Source organism: Frieseomelitta varia, unplaced genomic scaffold (genome assembly GCF_011392965.1).
Source record: "Frieseomelitta varia isolate USP_RPSP 00005682 unplaced genomic scaffold, Fvar_1.2 scaffold_240, whole genome shotgun sequence".
Classification (NCBI taxonomy): domain Eukaryota; kingdom Metazoa; phylum Arthropoda; class Insecta; order Hymenoptera; family Apidae; genus Frieseomelitta; species Frieseomelitta varia.
Genome location: NW_025109969.1, coordinates 236,822 through 257,792, shown reverse-complemented (window position 1 = coordinate 257,792; position 20,971 = coordinate 236,822). Strand labels below are relative to the sequence as shown.

The following is a 20,971-nucleotide window of genomic DNA, read 5'->3' as shown; positions in this document are numbered from 1 at the left end:
TATGTTTAGGATGAATTTTTCGAAGATTCAGAAACTATCTGTTTTTAAAGATATCGTGTCTACCAGTTCAAGAAAGCAAATTTTATTTTGTGTTCGTTGACAGATGATGTTAGTGGTACGTAGAATACTAATAGGATAATAAATTAAGTGGGTGGGTTCTTAGTTCATCAATCCCAATTTAATGACATAGATAACAAACAATAAGGAGGGAAATGAATTATTAAGCACATTAATGCAACAATTGCATCACATGGTAAATAGTCATTAGATTCACGTACATTTTTTTCTTTTTTTTTTTTTTTTTCATCTACATCACCAATTCATTTCATATAATTTGAACAGCGATTAAAATTAAACAAAGTTTTATTTTAAAATATAATCGGTGATTAATTTATCAATTTCTATCAAAGAATTTTGATATCTTTCATCAAAATTAAAGATATCGAAGTGAAAATGGAAATATGGAAGAATTTATCAAATTCAGTAACATTGCTGTAAACTCTGAAAGTGATACTAGAAAAATTCAATCAAGTGTAGAATATGCGGCAAAGTGCAATAAAATGAACGATATCTATATTTAGTTGAAATTATCGCCACTCTCCGTGTGATTCAATAATTGTTTAAAAGGATAGTTGCCGGGTACATTATCAACGATTCATTTTTTTCTCTCTTTTATCCATCACTATTACAAGACACTTTCGCAATAAAACAAACAGCTTTCTCGCTGCCCGCTTCTTTTATTGCTTTGTTAACATGAAACAGAAAGATACAGGCAATTGGAATTTTCTGTCGAAACGCGTAGCAGTGTAACATCTTTTCAACATTAATATAATAAATGAGATATTAATATTATAAGAATATAGACAATCATAAATATGAAAAATATAAGTAAGGAAAAATAATTGACAAGTATAAAAATATTATAAAAATGAAACATAGTTGAACTTCGTTTATGCGAATCAGTGAATATTGAGCTTCAGATATGCGAACTCTTAATTGATCAACTTCTGTTATCCTTATCTTTTATAGCAAATAAGAGCAAATAAGAGTAGAATATGGAGAAAGCTTCTATTATCCGAACTCGTTGATTATCTCCAATGTCTTCGGATAAACGGAGTTCTACTGTAAAATTATTTTACTTGTATATAAAATTATTGTTCTTGTATATAAAAAAATGCATCAATTAACCTAACAACAAGAGGATATCAAATTACGTGTATTATAGATGTCGACGAGTGTTATTGATTATTAAATTATTTCAATGAAGTGCAGCTTTCCACAGAACTGAGTTGAAAACCATAAAACTCATTCTAAAAGTTTCTTTTTTCTTCCTGTGTGTAAGAAGGGATTTTCCCCGTTTATTTGAACAAATTAAGTTAAATTAAATAATTAAATGTTGCAGAATTGTATATTTATTGTAGAATTAAATATTGTGAAACTAACAATACAGTGTAGGATTAACAATGACAGAATGAAAAATGTAACTGTTGGTTTTCAGTATGTACTGTGTCAGACGCGCGCCAACAGTCAACCTTGCTGCAACTTAATTATCATAAGATTCAAAGTATTCGAAGTATATAACGTTTAAAAATGTATTTTTTAAAGATTAGTCAGTAAGAATATTACAAACCTTGTAATATCTGTTAATTTAGATTTTAATGTAAATGTAAATTAAATTGGACTTGATTTGGTTATAAAACGTCCCTTGAACTCTACATATTACACGCAAAAGAGTTTATAAATCAATTTGTTGTAATGTAAATTGTACGTACATATGTACATCCAGTGATTGCATTAATTACATCCAGCACGCCCAATGAGACGCGCGTTTAGTAATTATTAGTAATCAATTGATTAAATAAAAATTCACGTCCATAACTGTTTGAAATATGTTATGGACGTGAATATGTTGTTCACGCTTTTAACTATATTTACAAATAATTTTCATTACAAATTTCAAACGCAGTACACGAAAAAACAAATGTTCGAAAATTTCAATATTTGGGGAAGCGCTTCGATCTATTGGGCCGAATTTGCAAAATCCTTATACAAACACGCTTTAAAAATCGATTTACATATAGGAAGAAATCTGAGGGCCTAATTATAATTATACAACCGCTAAAGTCCAAAAATTAACTCTCTTAATTAGTTTTTTAAGCAAATGGAAATTTGGTCCATTTATGGGCCCTAAAATGCTAGCGCCGCGTAGCGGTGAAACGGTGGAACTGTTCACTATTTCTGTCCTTGCGTACACGACTTATTTCTTTCTCTATCACGTATCATGTACCTCTATCATCTTTCATTAATGTAGTGATTATGATAATTTATATTTATATCACAATACTACAAATAAATAATAACTCCGATTGATCTAAATACTTCAAAGTAGAGGTCGCTACATTAACAAGCCATGTACTGCCATCTATCGGTTCTATTCGAAACTCCAATAAAACAAGCCATGTGCTGGAAATTAAATAGATGGCAGCATATTTAATTTTCACAAATTGATCAAATGTTCATTTAGAAAAAAGACTATTTAGGGGGATTAATTTATAAAATGTACCTGTAAAGATCTTACAAATTGGACTCCATAGATCGAAGTATTTTTTTGAAATAATAATTTAATTTCTTGAAAATTTAAATCAAACACTCAGATCAGTCAAGATGAGACAGAGAAATATTGTATTGAAGTTTGTCTATATTTAATTATGGATAATATATTTTCGGTCTTTTAATTTTAATTGCGAAAGAGCCTTCGTCATTGGATTAGCAATATGCACGTCCAATCTAGTATGATAATTCAACATTTCCAAACCCAAATTATACAATTGATTTTATTTAAAATATCACGATACACGATAAATTTACAAACCTAAATTTCACTTAATTTTCTGCAGTGTAATATTTTCAAATTACTTGATAATTCCTTTTTTAATAAATATTTTCCGAAATTTCTTTGAATATTAATTATATTGTGCTTGATCCTCTTAAATAAGCAATATGCATGCACATCTAATCCAATGTTTTCCAAAATTCAAATTATTTGAAATATTATAATGTGCAATAGAATCGACCAATTGTAAATTTAATTTTCCACAATATTCTCAAATTATACGACAAATTTTTCTCCTATTTTTTTTTAATAAATATTCCAATGTACAATAATATATATTATTATATATTAATAAGAAATTATATATTAATAATATATTATAATGTACAATAGAATCGACCAGTTATACAAAATTGTAAATTTAATTTTCTCAAATTACATTCTCAAATTACACGACAAATTTTTCTCCCCCTTTTTTTTTTTTAAATAAATATTCTCTGAAATCTCTGCTTTAATTACGCCGTGCCTGATCTGCGATAGATAGAATCCGCGCGTGCAAACAGAGGGCGGACAGAGAATTAATACAATTAACCGGGCAAGTTAGTATAAAGCAATTGTGCTTTCGTAAGACTTGAAAAGGTCGGATTAATAGACACTCGTTTCGATGATTAGTGGAATAAAGGGTACCACTAGATTCAACTAACACTAACTAGCAATGTCAAGCGGAAAATTGCCGGCATTCATCTTGAGAAATCGTTCGCGCGATATTTCAATGAACAGGATCGGTTTTCTCGCCGAGAAATACACAGCGATCGGCCACGATTTGGTAAACTCGACTAAATTGTCCCTGACTTTAAAACAGAAACTTACATCACATTCGCTGCGTATCGTCTTTTGTAAGCGTAATTCGCTAACGTAACAGCGCGTGTTAAAACTGCGCAGACCTATTGCTCGGACGATGTTACGTTGGATGAAACTAATGGGAGACGTAACAGTGGAAACTGTCAAACAAAGGATAACGAGTGATTTCGGACATTTCGTTTCTTGTTGATGAAATAAAAATAGAAACTTGAAGATTCGTGCTAGCACGATTAACATTCACTGTGTTTGCAAATTTTGTTAACTTTTTTCTTCCTCAGATACTCAAAGACAGGTTGTAATATATTATAACGTTTAATTTTTGCAAAATGTTGTATCTAGGCTGCGGATCATTATGCATTTGTTGGAAGTACGCCAATTTACTTGAGAAAAATTTATAAAATACACGTATTGTATAAAGATATATAGAATACTCCAAGTATAGTATTTGTTAAAAATTTGAATTCTATCTTTCAGTATTATGTGTCATATTTATGCAGTTTTTGCATTGTGGAAAATATTTTTCAGTCAATGAAATTTATATTATTTCAATTGTTTCAAAAAAAATTTGACAACAGATCAATACGTCAACAAGTTCGTGAAAATCAACGAAATTCGTGAAATTTACATTATTTTAACTGCTCTGAAAAGATAACAAAAGTCAATGTGTTAACACTGGAACTAAGCTCGTAAAAATCAGTGGTGTCGGATTCTTTGCCTCTGCGATAACCAAGTATTAATGTCTCTTTTTATCGAGACATTTCGTCACGTCTCTTAAAAGGATAATTCGCTAACGTAACAGCGTGTTAAAGCTGCGCAGAACTATCGCCCGAGTAATATACGTCAAATGAAACTGATTGGAAAATTCAAGATTTCCAAGAAGAATTAGCGGTACCAGATTTTTCGTTTCTGCGGTTTTCTAACTCTGTAATTCTATTGTTATAGTTGTTTCAAATTTAAAAAACCCGAGGACACGGTACTTTATTTATTTCGAACAGATAGAAAATTCTCGTCGAATATTTTAACATTGACGAATTTTAAATAAAACGAGCGTCAATTTTTATCTCAAATAAAATTTACTTCAGTTCGGTGTGACTTAGAATATTTTAGAATTCTTTTTTCTTTTCTTTTCTTTTTTTTTTTTTTTATCTGGAAAGAATAATTATTACGAAAACTTTGATTTATCGCTTGTTGACTTTGAGTTCGAAATATTCAGAGTATGGGCATTGTTCTTTTATACACGCTACATTCGTGTTTGGTTTTCCGGATTGATTGCGAGTTGAGCAATCCAGAAAATTCCAGAAATGAAAATGCGACGTGCGTTCGATTTTTTTTTTTTACGGTCGATCACTTTTAATTGGAATTTTATTTAATTTAACATTTTGTCAAGTTTAAAAGTCAGCAATTATTGTACATATATTATATATAATCAACATCTTTATTATGTTATATTATGCATAATATTAATTATATAATATAATTAATATTTTTATCATATATTTGACTATACATTCACTATATATTGAATATATTTAGCAAGACTGCCTTTATCCCTGGTTATATGTATGTATATTTAAGACGACAATTCTCGTCGTATCAAACACTTACTATTTTCAGCACGATAGTGACTCAAAGTAACGACACAGCACTTGAACGTAGTTAAAGAGTGAACGTTTCATAAAATGTCCTGTATGTCACATCTATATCCTCGTAAAGTCCACGTGTTCGTACAAAAATGCAGAGCCATAAAATTCATAGGGAATTTTAAGTTAAATTTCAATGCCATTCGTCTTATCGAATAATGTACGCATTGCACTGTAAATTTAGACTGAATATATAAATTTCATTGAATTTCCAGTAAAATTCTGGTGAAAAGAATTATATACTATGTGCTTTATTTATACATATAAAAGTGCTAAAAAGAGACTGAAGTAGAATTGCCCAGTTAAGGACGGACATATTCTACTGTGGAATCTACTCTTAGCTCTAGGCTGCGAAAACCGAAATGTCGTTTCAGACGATTATAATTAAATACAAAGACTAGTACTACAATATTATATAAAGTTTTGTATAAAATTAACTTAAATATTAAATTATTAAAAATTATATAAAATTAAATTAAATATTAAATTATTAAATATTACATAAAATTAAATTAAACATTAAATTATTAAATATTATATAAAATTAAATTAAACATTAAATTATTAAATATTATACAAAATTAAATTATACATTAAATTATTAAATATTATACAAAATTATTTAAACTACAGTATTATATAAAATTCCAGCATTACAGAGAGAATAATATTTGACAATTGTATCTTGTGTGCTATCTTCAAACGTGAACGAAATAAATCACAGTTGTATAAAAGACACGAGTAAATAAATAAAATTCTCCTTGACATTTGACAACTTTCTCTAAAGAGTCACAAAAAAAATAAAAAAAGACTAAAGAAAAAAGAAAGAAAGAAATACACGAATTAAGATTAACTGCGTCTGAAGTGAATTGTCTTCGGCGTCGAAAAATTTCGTCGGCCGTCTGGATGGAAATCTCCGTGTGTTCCGTGGGGCCAAATGGCGGCAGATCAATTCAGAGATCAGAGACCAGAAAGGTAGTTGGCTAGATCCTCGTCACGTGTGGAACGTGACTGTCTGCTGACGTTGTCACCGAACACGTGACCACGAATCCAGTCGCATACGTATCTATTTAATAAACACGAAACGAAAACCGAGTGCACTGTCTCGTGTCCCCCCTCCCTCCCATCCTTCCTCTTCTCTCTCCCCCGTATATCGATCCACGCGAATAGTGTCAATAAGGAGATCCATCAGATCCATTTACACGCGTTTATGCAGGACATGCCTTGTTGTAAGGTGTCTAATATTAGCCTCAATCAGAGCCAATCAAGGAGAAAATAGCGCGACACGGAGTATACGCGCTATTATTTATCGTACGTAACGTACACGTGACGCGATTCTTCGCCAATATATAAAGGTATCTTGATCTTGAACGGGATTATATTCCGAGCGGGCATCCTCCAGAGCGCGGGCCACAGCCACCGACCGAGCCGCGCTCGAAAGAAACGATCTTACGTTTCTCGCAAAAAAAAAAAAAAAAGAAAGAAAGAAAGAAAAAGAAAGAAAAAAAAGGTACGCCAACGTTTTCTGTTCATATATCTCCGTCGTATCTGATAGCATTGACGTTAATTATCCTCGCGGGTACGTTTATCGTAAAAAACCGACGCAACACGAGCGCGTGAAGACTCTCGAGTATATAAAACACTGGGAGAAGGAAACCTCGAGCGTAGTCGGGACTGTCCAGGTACTCGAGAGACACACGTTTGGTAAGTCCGAGGTAGAGATAGCATCGAAGGTGCTTAAAGAACTAGAGAATATCGACGAAGTTAGAGAATCGAGAATATCGAGACTGAAAGAGATCTAGAGGCAAGTTGCCAAACAGCCAGCTGTTTCCAAAGCTTTGAAGAAAGAGCGGTTCGAGAAATAGAGAGATTTCTTCAGAGAGATATATTTGAATATATAGCGAAGAGACGGTGACGCGAACAAAAAAATGCGCAACCCAGGCACGGAGCAGATACTCAAGGACGAGGAATGCTTCGAGATAATACGCAAGAAGCTGACGAAAGACTCGATGGAGGATTTCTCGTTGATAACGTACGAGGTGATCCCCATAGACGAGGTGAACGGTTTCATGGGCCAGTACTTCACTCTGAAAGCCACCGTTGCCTCGCCGCGGTCGCCGCTCGAGACGAAGAACATTAATTTCTTCACGAAGGTGCCGCCGCCGATGTCCAGCCCCCAGTACGACTTCATTCAACAGTACGGCAGCTTCAAGAAGGAGGTCGCCCTGTACACGACAGTGTTCCCAGAAGTGTTGGTCGATGGTCTGGACAAGAGGTACGTGCCGGAATGCTTCCTCGGCCTGGAGGACGACGTGATCGTCCTGGAGGACATGGCCCACAGCGGCTACGAGATGACGGACAAGTTCAAGCCGTTCGATTTCGAGCACTGCAAGATACTGATGAAGACGTTGGCGAGGTTCCACGCCAAGTCTTTGATCTTCGAGGAGCTGTACCAGAAGAGCTTGCACGACGAGTTCTCTCACTGTATGCAGGAGACGCTTTGGCCGTTGAAGGGCGGCCGGGCGAAGGCGATGTTCGACGCGGCTGTGAAAGGCATCGTCTCGTTGATAGGCCTGATGCCGAGCTTGAACGAGACGCAGAGAAAGGCGTTCAGCGCGAAGGTCACCGAACTGTGCGTCGATCATGCGAACAAATTGCTACCATCGATGAAACACAAGAACGTGCTGTGCCACGGTGACCTCTGGGCGAACAACATCTTGTTCAAATATGACAACGATGGGAAACCTCTGGAGTGCTGTCTCATCGACTTTCAACTTGCCAGGTAATTGGTAATGAGATCATTTGCGGAAAGAAACTGATCACGAACGTTGATGATCAATTGAAACGAGTGGTAGATTGTTCCAATACTCATTTCCAACACATATATATATAATACATCGTATTGTGTTTATTACGATATATGTTGTATTTTATACGTTAAAAATATTACAAATATTATTAACTCAATATTAACTTATATATATAAAAAAAATATTAACTTATTATTGATAAATTGCAAAATGAATTTCACTTTTAATACATATAATATAATATATATTGTAGTTTTCATATATGATATAATCTCTCATATCGCCGACTACAATAATATCTTTGACGACATCCTCTACAAAGTTCAAGAAACAAATGACGAAGATTATTTGCAGGGATCTACTAAATTCCAAGATGAATTTGCCAAAAATAATGCTCGTAATCTGCTCTTCTATACTTTTTGTTTCCATCTTCCCTCTTTTAATTGAATCAAATTAAGATAAATATACTACAATTAAATTAACTTAAGATAAATTAAACTAAATTAGATTCTACAGATTATTAAATTATTATTAAGTTTAAGGAATTAAGGGAAGAAACGAATGTGAATTATCAATTTTAATTCTAAATCTAATTAATCTCGTTCTATACTAAGAATTTAACAAATATAAATAGTAATATTACTAATATAATATGTTATTTATATTATTATTATTATTATATATTGATATTATCAACATATGTTATTTATATTATTATTATTATTATATATTGATATTATTAACATATATTATTTATATTATTATTATTATACTATATTGGTATTATCAATATATGTTATTTATATTATTATTATTATAATATATTGATATTATCAATATATATTATTTATTATTATTATTATTATTATTATTATTATATATTATATATTATTAAATTAATTGAATCGTTGTTGCAGATACAATCCACCGGCCCACGACATCCTGTGCTTCCTCCAATTCACAACGACGCGCGAATTACGCGAGAAACACGGCGACGAGCTGTTCAGAATCTACCACGACTCGATGACGAGGGCACTGGAGGAAGCTGGCATGGACATCACCACCGTGTTTCCTTGGAGCGACTTCGCCGCATCGATCGACGACTTGCGGGTCATGTGCATTACTCACGGTGTCTTAAACATACCGATCATGTTACTGGAGCCGAGTGCTGCCAGCAAGTACTTCTCGGACGAGCCGGAACTATTGGAGAACGTTTTGTACGTGGACAGGACGCCGTTGGTCTGCAAGCAGGTGGAGGACGTGCCGCGATACAAAGAGAGAATGATGGACGCGTTGCTGGAGTTATACGATCACGTGGCTGGTTAATGGAACCCAGGCCGGATCGGATCGAATCGATAAAAAAAGACACCGGATATTAGAGCATTTTCACCGTAGAGCACATCAGAGACACAACACGCACCAACCAATTTTTGTCGCTAACTTGGAAAGTAAGCGGCGGGCATAGCTCTGAAGAATTGGTAATATCAACCGATTTCACGCGACTCATTTGTATAGTGAACTACACGGCACGGCACCACGCACGGCGTGGTTCACCTGAACTCATCTTCTAGAGTTGGCACTAATCCAATATAGAGAATCGCTTGGTCCATTAACGCAAATTGACGACACGTGTCATCACACTGATCGATAGACGCAATTCACTCTTGGAGGGGGAGAGATTTCGTCGATACACGAGATATTCTATCGCTCCGGAAGCTTTACTTTACTTTTGTTTTAGTTAATTCAATTCGCTTGATTTACTTTGCTTGTAGCTAACGCTAGCAACAACAGAATAGCAAGAACAGAATCGAACGAGGGAAGAATCTGTCTAGTTGTATTTACTTTGTTTCGTTTTATTAAATGATGATTAACGTATTAGAGTATTATTTTGTTTATTAGATAGGTTTGGAAATGGCGATCGCGTAATTGTTGAAAACCATTCGGTGAACTGATCATGTCGATGATCAAACTGGTCAGAGGAAGACCAACCAAGTGTTTAAGGAAGAAATTCAGTTCAAGGTTGATAATCACTATTATCAGTATGGATGATTATTGTAAATATATATCGACACCGAATAACGTACGCTGTTACCAAACTTTGAATATTATTCGGTGTATTTAATAATAATAATAATAATAATAATAATAATATTTGAGTATACTAAACGAATTCTCAAAATCGATGGACGTAAAGAAACACCAGAGGCTTACTTTTATGTATATAATTATTTATATCATCAATTATAATGAATATATAGTTATGTACAATATTGAATCTCATTCTTTAACAATAACATCAACAACATGATTAAACAACGTTCCTCATTGGTACACAAATTGTAAATGTACAGATAAAAAAGCATTAGATGAGGTCAATGAGGCATCGAAGGTGGCGTACGCTCAGCGCGCCTTAATTTCTCTTCTTTTTTTTTCTCTCTTTTTCTTTTTCTCTTTATACATTTTGTAATTCCCACATATATGTATATTTCGAATCATTTTGTTTCGATAGTTTTGTTCGATTTGTTTCTCGTGCTTTTCCTTTTTTTGCTCATTTTTTGTAGGTTCTTTTTTAACGTTTAATTATATATATACACACACATATATATATACATATACATATATACATATATACATATATACATATGTATATATATATGTATATATATATATATATATATATACTTCGTTTAGATACACACGTCTCACATACACACAAATGCGCCACGTGTATCCGTGCGACGCACGAAAATACGATTACGGGTGATGATATCGATTGAATCGGTGCATGATTTAATTATTAAAGAGAGTGCATGAACAATTTGCGTCTCGCGAGCAGCCAGGCACAAGTTTTCCATCTTTGTATAGAGCGAGTCGAACAACGATGTAAAAGTAACGTAAATCAATCGTTTTACACGTCGAGAAAGTAACAGATCTATCGTCTCTAGTACGTTCCGTGCGTAAGAATCTCGAACAGAAATCATCGACAGTCGTGATTTGACGAGAAAATAAAAACTAAAAGAAAAAGGAAGAGAGGAGAGAGGATAGAGGGGGTAGGGGGGGGGGGTGGTGGTGAAGGAATATCAAAATCGAAGGACGTTTCACTCTTTCGTCTAAAGTATAAATTCTTCTCTTCTGCCTGGTTAAACCCGCGCGACGCAAATCTCGACCAATCATCTAAAACTCTACACAAGGCTCCGACAAATTTTCATTTTTTTTTCTGTTTTTTTTTAATCACTTAACGAACGATTTCCACAAAATCTAAACGCGCAAAACTTTTTTTGTTTCGGTATATAATCGCATCAAGGCGAGGCAGGGTCCTCCGAGAGTCCTCCATCTTGATTTAACGCGATTCTACAAGCCGCTAACAATTCTCAAACAATTAATATTGAAAAATTGACTGGCGTTGAACAGACATTTCCTCGAGAAACAAGAGCCGTTCGAATCACGAATTGTTGTTGTTCTTCCCTTTCTCTTCTTCGTTTTTCTTTTTTCTTTTTTTTTCTTTTTGGTTTACTCTTATCAAGTGCGTGTCTCGTTTCTCAAAAAAAAAAAAAAAGAAACAGCTCCTCGAGGAATTGAATTTTCTGAAATCAAATAGATAATTCTAGACTGTCTTTCGTTAATTAAAGGATTCCTTTGTCAGGAATTTTGTCAGGAAAGGACTCTGTCAGAGCTTTCGTTATTAAAGGATTCCTCGAAGAAAAGAAAAGAAAAGATGCAAAATACAGTCCATTCGGATAACAAGCAAACGAATCTTTAAGTTCGTAATTCCTCAAATAAAAACGCGGTTTCCCTTTCGCTCTCCCGTGACTGTTTACCCTCTCGACTCGCTTTCAGCATTTCCTCTGAAATATCCATCTTATTTTTCACACTTACGATACACACTCGTTTACGTTTACTACTTCTTAATTCTGTCATTGCTCGTGGCTAACAAAATAACGTCCCCTAAGTAACTAAGTATCCAAAATAAAGTCCCCTCTCAATGGGAAAAAGTAACTACAATAATAATAATAATAATAATAATAATAATAATAATAATAAAAAATAAAACAAAATTTTCAAATTTTTTCACCAAGCCAACGAACAAACTGTATAACATAAAAATCACATGCCGAAAGCTGAAAGCGTGTCAGGGAACAGTCGCTCGCCCCCTGTCATCATAGTAATCGACGCTACCATTCGCAATCGACAGAAAGAACGCATTTGATTTCACATTGATAAAACATACAAATCGATCGGCGGTTTTTCGTCGCAGCGATCTACACCAAACAGTGTCTGTGACAGAGAAAGACGAAAAAAAAAGAAAAAAAAAAATTGAAAAGAGACTTTGGAAATCAGGAGCAACGAATTACACTTATTGCGGCTGATGCTGCACATCGTTTAGTATTCTACTATCTTTTTTTTTTTTCTTTTTTTTTTTTCTTTTTTACATCGATCAAGCTGTCCGATTCGCACGCCTCACCGGCCCCTCTCGCCTTAATCGAGCCATATATAGAAAGTTATATACAACGATATAACACGAACTGCAGTGGCAGTGAATAGTGCATATGGATATTGCAAACAGTAGCAATGGCGGTGGCGGCGGCGACTCGTAATCGCGATACACGGCAGCGTCTACCACAGCTACTTTGTGTTTTCTCTCTTGTCCCCGATAATAATCGATCCGCTTCGTCCCATTTGCACATATCTTTCTTCTTCTTCTTCTTCTTCTTCTTCTTCTTCTTCTTCTTCTTCCTCTTCTTCTTCTTTTTTTCGTTTTTCAAATCGACGAATTACTTTTAGTCTGATTTCTTTTTTCATTTGAACGATTTTCGAGCTCACGTAACCTGATGTTTTCTTGTTCTTTTTAATTTCTCTTCTTCTCTTTTTCAACGTATTTTTACATCGTGTATTTGGTCGGATCACGCGATACCTTCATCCTTTGTTTTTGCACTCGTCGTACTTCCGCACGCGCGAATCGTTTCCCCTGGTTCCCTAATTTTTTTTTTTTCCTTTTTCCTCTTTCCATTCCCCTTTGTTGCTCTTCTTTCTTCCAGCGCGATGCATCCGTTTCTTTTTTTTTTTTTTTTCATCGATGCGATTATCGTTCCCTCTCCCACCGTGAATTCCTCTCGTTCGTGTGTGCACTACGCGCGCGCAAGTGAGACAGAAAGAAAGGATGCGCGCGTATCCGCGCGTGTACGTTTTGTGTTTGTGAATTCATGCCAGTTTGTTTTCTCTTCTTTCGCTTGCATGATCGTGTTGCCATATACATGCACTCGTACGTATCGTATGTGTATCATTACGTGTGCGTGTTTCAGTCATGGTTAGTGACAGAAAAAAGGGAGGGGCGGAGCGGGGGAAAGAGCAAGGAAGAAGTATTTGTGTATAGGTGTATCTGTGTATTTCCTTTTTTTTTTTTTTTTTTTTTTTTTTGCTTCTTTACATACATACATATATATACATATACATGCATACAGACATATATACATACATACATACGTGTATACGTATATGGATGTATGTACACATATGTACGTTCGTATGTACACACTCGTGTAGTTTCACAAAAATATATAAAAGAGAGTGTCTATGTATACATATATATGTGCATATATATCTATAATGTATATATAGTCGTATCGATACATAGTCGATTAATACTCAAGTTGTGTGGAAAAAGGGTGTTTTTTTTTTCTTCTTCTTCTTCTTCTTCTTCTTTTTATCGTTAAGTTATTATATATTCACACATATACATACATGCATACATATATACATACGCACGTACATACGTGCATACGTATATACAGTGCATACACACGTATAAACGCGGAGTTAGAAGGAAATCTCGCGGGATAGGCAGACGGGGCCAGGGAAATATTGTTCTCCATCGCTCTTCGTTCTTACTTTCAGGCAATACGCGTGCTTATTTTTTATGATTGTATTAGGTCCATCCGAAATAATCCGATCGGGCCCGCGTTTCCTTCCAAGGGGACTTTTTTTCCAGCTCCGCGCGCGGTACATACATACATATAATACACACATGCACACATACATGCATCCACGCAAGCATACACGTTTATGTATAGAATCTGTACAAAGTGCTTGATTGAGATTTTTTTTTTGTTTTTTTTTTTTGTTTTTTTCTTTTTGTTTCTTTTTTATCATTAGCCGCAAAAGAAGACACTCAAGGTAAAGTTTACACGTAATCCTGCACTCCTGTCTCGCACGTAATCTCTTGTCGTAAAGATGCACGTTATCGGTTGCAAACTGCTCGATCTAAAACTAAGCGTACAAGATGATCGGTTGCATCCACGACAGACCGTAGCTCTCTTTCTTTGTCGAGGGTGAAACGAAAACAAGAGAGTAACACACCCATGATACACACGACGTTGTTCAATTTCGATTTTTTTTCGTGAAATTCATTCCGTGACGCGTATGTACAACTGTTTTCGTTGAGTGTCGCAAGTGTAAAATATAGGGCTTCGTATATTAATCGTTCTCACCTCGCGTGACACAAAAAATCAACATCTCACGGATCCGTTTCAGCGAATTACTCGATTAATTTGTATGATTGCAACATGATGCTGTGTTCCAGTCGCACGGTACAAAGGAAATCACAAAGGAGTCACGTTATAAAATAATGAAATCGTATAGTTTTATCCTTAGTCGTTACCCTTTCATTTTCTAGTAAAGTAAAAGTTACGATCTGTTCTAGCTGCAGTTACCACCCTGTACATACGCATATACAGATACATGTACATATATGTATACATATTTCCATTTTGCTGGCAAGGCAAGATACAAAATCACGATACAGGAGAGACGAACACACGACTGTCTTGCAAAGTGAACAATGCATTTTACATGAGAGGAACCAAAACGGCCCTGTCAGTGCAGTTATATCTCAATCAATTGTTTCATATCTTCTATATCTTCCTCTTTCCTCCTCGTTCCGCTCTTTCTTTCTTTGTTTCTTTGTTTCTTGTTTTTTTTCAAAGTTCGAATGACAACATATTCACCTGTTCTGCACTTATTTACATATCATGTGAATGAGCTACAGCGATGGTATACGTTAAGTCGCGAAGGCGATTACAATTCCTCAGCGATCAGCCTTGAAGATGTTCTCAAGCGTTTATAGTTTAAGCTGTTTCTGCTTCGCATTTGTTTTTTGTGTTTTCTTCTTTTCTTCTTTTTGTTTCAAGTATAACTCCTCACCTCATCTTCTTTTTTCTTTTTTTTCTTTTTTCTCTTTTTTTTTTTTGTTTATTCTTCTTTGCTGGTTTTCTTCTGTGTTCTGCTGAAAGCAAACAGGGCGTGGGATTACAGTCGCACACCCCAGTGTTACGCTTCAGAATAAGCCCACCGGTTCAGTCCATATGCGGCCTTCAACATCGAAGGCGATCTAATATCTCATGTCTTTCGAAGATTTAGAAAGCTTAACGTGTAGCTACCCTCGGACCGTGTCTCATCACACCGTGTCCCGGTATCCCTTACCCGTTTCTCTCTTCATTTCTCCCGTTTCCCATTCGCAGATCTTTGCTCTCTCGTCTCTTGTTCTTCCTTCAAATCTTCTTTCTCCAGCTGTCGCCAACTTTGACGTTGTTCCATCTTTTCTACTCGACGCACAACCAAGCCTCAACGTAGAAATGTCTTCTTTTTTTTTTTTTCCTCTTTCTTTTTCGGTCACGATGCGAAAATAAATCACGATTTAGCGATAAACAGCAAGGAACAGAGAAATGCTGTGGGCACTATCAGAGGGAAACCGAATTCCAGCTATACCGAGTATCGACGAAATATATATATATATATACACATATACACACACACACATATATATACATATATATATCACTGACGACACGTCCAACCAGCGGAAAAAACGGACGTGTTGATGATACGTTCTTTATGGACGGGGTCCTGCGATTAATTTCGTTGAGGGCATCGTATCGTAATGCCAGCTAATGAAGAAGACTACAAGTCGACACAGTAGGGACGACGGGCGGCATGATGCGAATTTTCCTTTGCGAGTTTATATGTAGGAATAAGGTCCGTCGGTGAGGGCGCTACACAGCAACAGTCAGGAGGCGTCGTCCTTCCCTCGAGCTCCTCTGCTCGGCTTGTACTCCAGACCCGGATCGAATTGCATCAGCACGAAAACCTGTGGATCGTTCAATAAAAGCGATAACTTTATCACAGTGAACTTCCAATTTTTTTTTTTAAGCAAATTTCAACATGCTCGTTGGCAATTGGACAGAATAATTTAGTCGAGCACGGGTTTAGAGAGAGGTGTCACATACCTGATCTGTAGGCAATAACGTAAAATCGTCCGGAGGATTTGTAATGACGTATCGTTTAGATGAAGCATCGCACGACGAGCTGGTATCCCGAAACCTAAAATTCAGTCGTAAGTATCAGTCAGTCGTTGCGAAAGCACGTCGTCTCGTTTCTCGAGAACCTTGTGTACTCGTCTAAGGCTAAATACTTGTAAAACACACGATTATGTACGATCAGAGAATCAAAACTAAAACCTAGAACTAAAAACTAAAAACTAAACTAAACGCTGGCACAACAGTAACTAAACACTAAACAAACAAGTGATACAAAGAGACAATCATAAAAAATGATGGGTATTTGTTGGATGAAGGCAACTTACGATCGTTGTTTCTTTCTCTTTTTTTTTTTCTGATGTTACTGTTTCTTTTTTCTTTTTTTCTCTCTTTTTTTTTTTTGGTTCATGACGCAAAAACGCAAAATGCAAAAATATGCGGCAAAAAATCAAAAGTCATATAGTAAGTACAAGAATGATATAGTAAGAGAATAATCAATGGCAGTATAATCGCAGCAGCAAGGTGAAAGACTTTCAGAGAAAAAGATATATATATATATATATATGTATATATATATGTGTATATATATGTATATATATTTATATTTATATTTATATATGCGTAGAGAATATTCTGTGTAAAGTAATCCAATAAATACCATCGAGAGAAGGAAAAAAGTCCGGTACCTGTACCTGTACAGACCAATGCACAGCATTCCATACGACTTTAATGCTGCGACAAAGAGGTCACCGTACTTGCCTCCTTCGCCATACTGAGCCAGTGGCCCGTCGTATAACGCGATTTGACCTACTCGGCATCGATCTCTATTGGCCAGACTATCAGGCGTACTGCAATGAAATAGAACAAGTAAATAAGTAAATAAGCAAGTTGTTAAAATAACGATCATCGCGACAACGCGAGATTTACCTGTAACCCCCTCGTAAGCCTGCCCCTTCGGCGAGAATTAATTCTAATTCAGGCGTTGCTCCACCAGTGATTAGAGATCGAATTAAAGTCAGCGCATTTTGATTGAAATACGTCTGTAACGATATGAAAATTTGGCAAACGTTAGTGATCGATCGTGCGACGTTAAATATTCCAATGCGTGTCGAGGGAACTTTACAAAATTTAACACATTGTTGACCGGCCAACTCGTATTAATTTTTGACGCTCAGGGTAATACACGAGTATTGTGAAATCTTTCATCGTCGTGTTCACTTTAAAATTACTTTTTACTGATATTTAAGTTTTCATCGCCCATTCTGGGTGTTATAAACATTTCACGAAGAAGAATTTTTCAATGAATTATGTGCAGACGCTTTATCCGATTGTCCGAGTGATTTTGAAATACATTGTAGCGATGTGAAAATTCATAGTTTTATCAAAGATTACGAATGACAAATTTGCAAGACCTGTTGTGTACCATTACACGTAGGTGATTGCTATACAATTGATCACACCCCCCAAAAAAATTACTGAAATATATTACATGTATAAAATATAATATATATATATATATAAGAGATATATATTTTAATAAATATTTTATACACGTATAAAATATTTTTATTATATATATTATTATATATATATTATATTATAAAAATATTTTATATATAAGAGATATATATTTTAATAAATATTTTATACACGTATAAAATATAATATATATATAAGAGATATGCAAATTTAAATTCATTCTGCATAAATAAAATTTATTTTGATCGTTTCATTTTCACACACAATTACGAAATAATAATCGATAGCATGAGATAACTTCTGCGTAAAATCAACAATGTGTTAATGTTCATATGACGTCAATTTGCCAATTGTCGCAACAGTAACGTCATTAATTGCAATACGAAGCATGAACATTGCGATCGTAGAACTTTACTGACCGTCGACATTAATGAATCTAATACGCTGACGGCAAAGGCAGTACCGCAAGCAAACGGTTGGGTAAGGTACAGTTCTGTGTCCGGATCATCGTCGTCGTCCTGGTCAAGGAACTGCACGTTGCTATCGTTCACGAGTTCTGTTAATAAAAACACACGTGAATGGCGTGCTTAACTTCCTCTTCAACGATGAATAAATCAGTCAGAAAAGCAACAAGAAAAACACAGATACTTATAAAGAACGTGACATTTATAACTTTGTAATTAAAATTCAATGTGTAAAAAAAAAGGAAAAGAAAAAAAATGATAAATACCTGTTATCATTGGCACGTTCGCTCCATAAACGGATCCCCGTCGTTGCAAAACGATTGGGCTACCAACTGCGGTCAAATTACCTTGCTCATTATTTGCTGGAATTGTCACTCAATGTTTAATGAAACGTACACGACAGATTGTTGTGAACGCTCGTTAACAACTCAGAAGTGAAATTAAAAAGCGAGCTTCATTATGGGTAGGAGACAGTACGAACCTTGGCTGAGCACTCCAATGGTGTCGTCGAATGTCATAGCTTTGATATTAAGGGACGCGAGGATGGCTTCCTTGTCGGCGAGGGTGGGGTCATCGTTGCTAGGCACTTTAGCCGACAGGATACAACACATGTCGCACAGATTCACGTTAACGGCACGCAGATCTGCTCTGCTTAATGGTGAACCCTGTGAGAATACGCGCAGTTACGTGTGCATGTGAAACTAGTGACACAATTTGTGTTCAACAAACGAACGAATTGAATCAACTTGACTGTAGAAGCCACACACTAAAAGGAACCATTGGTTAATTAGTAGATATCAACCCTCTGTGACGGTGTGTAATTTTTAATTCACATATTAATATACATAATGTGCGACGAAAGCGTCTTTGTAATCTTTATTGCTATTATTTCTCGGTGTGGCTATTTTAGAATGAAATTTTTAAAAATTATAAATCCATTGTTACACTTTGCGTTGGAAGGTTGATATTTGCTTTGGTCAAAATCTTTTTATACTTGCAGAAAGAATTTTAGTTACAGAAATTATAATTATCCTTGTCCCGTAAGAACAATTACATTGTATGGTACAGTGAAGAGTATAACTGTATCAATGACTGAAAAATTATCGATAATTAAAACTGATATAACTTGATAAAAAGGAGATCATGCAGTGATCAAGATCAGTTGATACCAAAAAAAAATCATACAAGATTTAAAGTATCTAAAGATATCTCAATCTTCAAAATGATAGTGAATCTAGTTGCAAAGAAAAATTTTTAATGTTTTCACACAGGTTTGAATTTCGATAATATTTTTCAGGAAGAAAAGTATCTTTACTTTTCCATTCACTTGCGCGATACAAAATCACCTTCGGAAAGAACGAACTCGCGACTGTTAAAGTAGAAAGAAAGATTCGCACTTTGAAATGAAACTAAGTAGGTCGTCGTACGATCTTCCTTTACAAAATTATGTCAACTTTTCACTGCTACCGTTACAATACGTAATGCACAAAATCGCGACAGTTACACATTGTATACAGGGTGAGTAACGAATCAAATAACTCACAAAATATTTGTTGTGTAGAAAAATGTTTCAGATAGAAGTTGCATGGCTTCCAGCGGGACATGTAGTATTGTAATCACTTTTATGTTATTTTGCTTTTTTATCAAGGTATGAAGGTCACCTTCAATATTTTAAATGGAATAGTTAATATTTCTTCAAGAATTTGGATAAAATGTTCTACATAAAAAAGTTTTATGTTATTTAGTTAATATTTAATAGTTAATATAATAGTTAATATAATAGTTAATATAATAGTTAATATAATAGTAAATATTAGGAATAGTTAATATACGGAATAGTTAATATAATAGTAAATATTAAGAATAGTTAATATAATAGTTAATATTAGGAATAGTTAATATAATAGTTAATAGTTAATATTTCTTCCCGAATTCGGATAAAGCGTTGAATTCTACATAAAAAAGTATTACGCGAAATAGGGTCTAAAATACATAGTTACTGAGATTAACATTCTTTTCTAATACAATATAAAAAGATATTTTTGCTAATACCTCAGTAACTATGTATTTTAGACCCTATTTGGTATAATACCTTTTTATGTAGAATTCAATACTTTATCCGAATCCAGGAAGAAATATTAACTTATTCCTAATATTAACTATTATATTATCTATTAACTATTATATTAACTATTAACTATTATATTAATTATTATATTAACTATTAACTATTATATTAATTATTATGTTAACTGTTAAATATTAACTAAATAATTATTAAATATTAACTAAATATTAAATTTCAACTAAATGCTAAATAACAAAAATTTTTTACGTAGAATTCAACGCTTCATCCAAATTCGGGAATATAAATATTTTAATATTCCATTTAAAGAATTGAAGATGGCCTTCGCGTCTTGATAAAAAAGCAAAATAACATAAAACTGATGACAATACTGTATGTCCCCCATGGAAGCCGTGCAACTTCTATCTAAACCATGTTTTTCGCGCAACAAATATTTTACAAGTTATTTGAAGTCGTCAAGTTACGAGAGACTCACCCCGCAGTCTAACA

General features: G+C 34.6%; 2 protein-coding genes across 7 annotated transcripts in view; one reads left to right on the top strand and one right to left on the bottom strand.

Annotated features, from left to right (window-relative positions):
* The first annotated feature begins 6,716 nt into the window (after positions 1-6,716).
* LOC122527956 lies at positions 6,717-10,240 on the top strand. Its single transcript, XM_043652584.1, has 2 exons — positions 6,717-8,116; positions 9,062-10,240. Exons 1-2 carry the CDS (start codon positions 7,263-7,265, stop codon positions 9,468-9,470), a joined length of 1,263 nt encoding a protein of 420 aa, XP_043508519.1. The 5' UTR covers positions 6,717-7,262; the 3' UTR covers positions 9,471-10,240.
* Positions 10,241-12,942: 2,702 nt separating this feature from the next.
* LOC122527954 (calcium-activated potassium channel slowpoke) overlaps positions 12,943-20,971 on the bottom strand; it is a 137,288-nt gene continuing 129,259 nt past the window's right edge. For 3 of the 6 annotated variants that reach the window (XM_043652575.1, XM_043652579.1, XM_043652581.1), the window contains 7 exons: positions 18,878-19,061; positions 18,663-18,758; positions 18,352-18,488; positions 17,381-17,493; positions 17,140-17,301; positions 16,424-16,517; positions 12,943-16,284 (listed from right to left, as the gene is read on the bottom strand). In XM_043652575.1, coding sequence (XP_043508510.1) covers positions 16,204-16,284; positions 16,424-16,517; positions 17,140-17,301; positions 17,381-17,493; positions 18,352-18,488; positions 18,663-18,758; positions 18,878-19,061 — 867 coding nt within the window. In that variant the 3' untranslated portion in view covers positions 12,943-16,203. The remainder of the gene's footprint in view (positions 16,285-16,423; positions 16,518-17,139; positions 17,302-17,380; positions 17,494-18,351; positions 18,489-18,662; positions 18,759-18,877; positions 19,062-20,971) is intronic. The other 3 variants (XM_043652578.1, XM_043652580.1, XM_043652576.1) reach the window with 2 other exon arrangements.

Bases quoted from the DNA above. Each gene is read 5' to 3' on its own strand.
- LOC122527956 (XM_043652584.1), top strand. From the start codon at position 7,263: ATGCGCAACCCAGGCACGGAGCAGATACTCAAGGACGAGGAATGCTTC. The intron at 8,117-9,061 runs GTAATTGGTAAT...TCGTTGTTGCAG, and splicing joins ATCGACTTTCAACTTGCCAG to ATACAATCCACCGGCCCACG.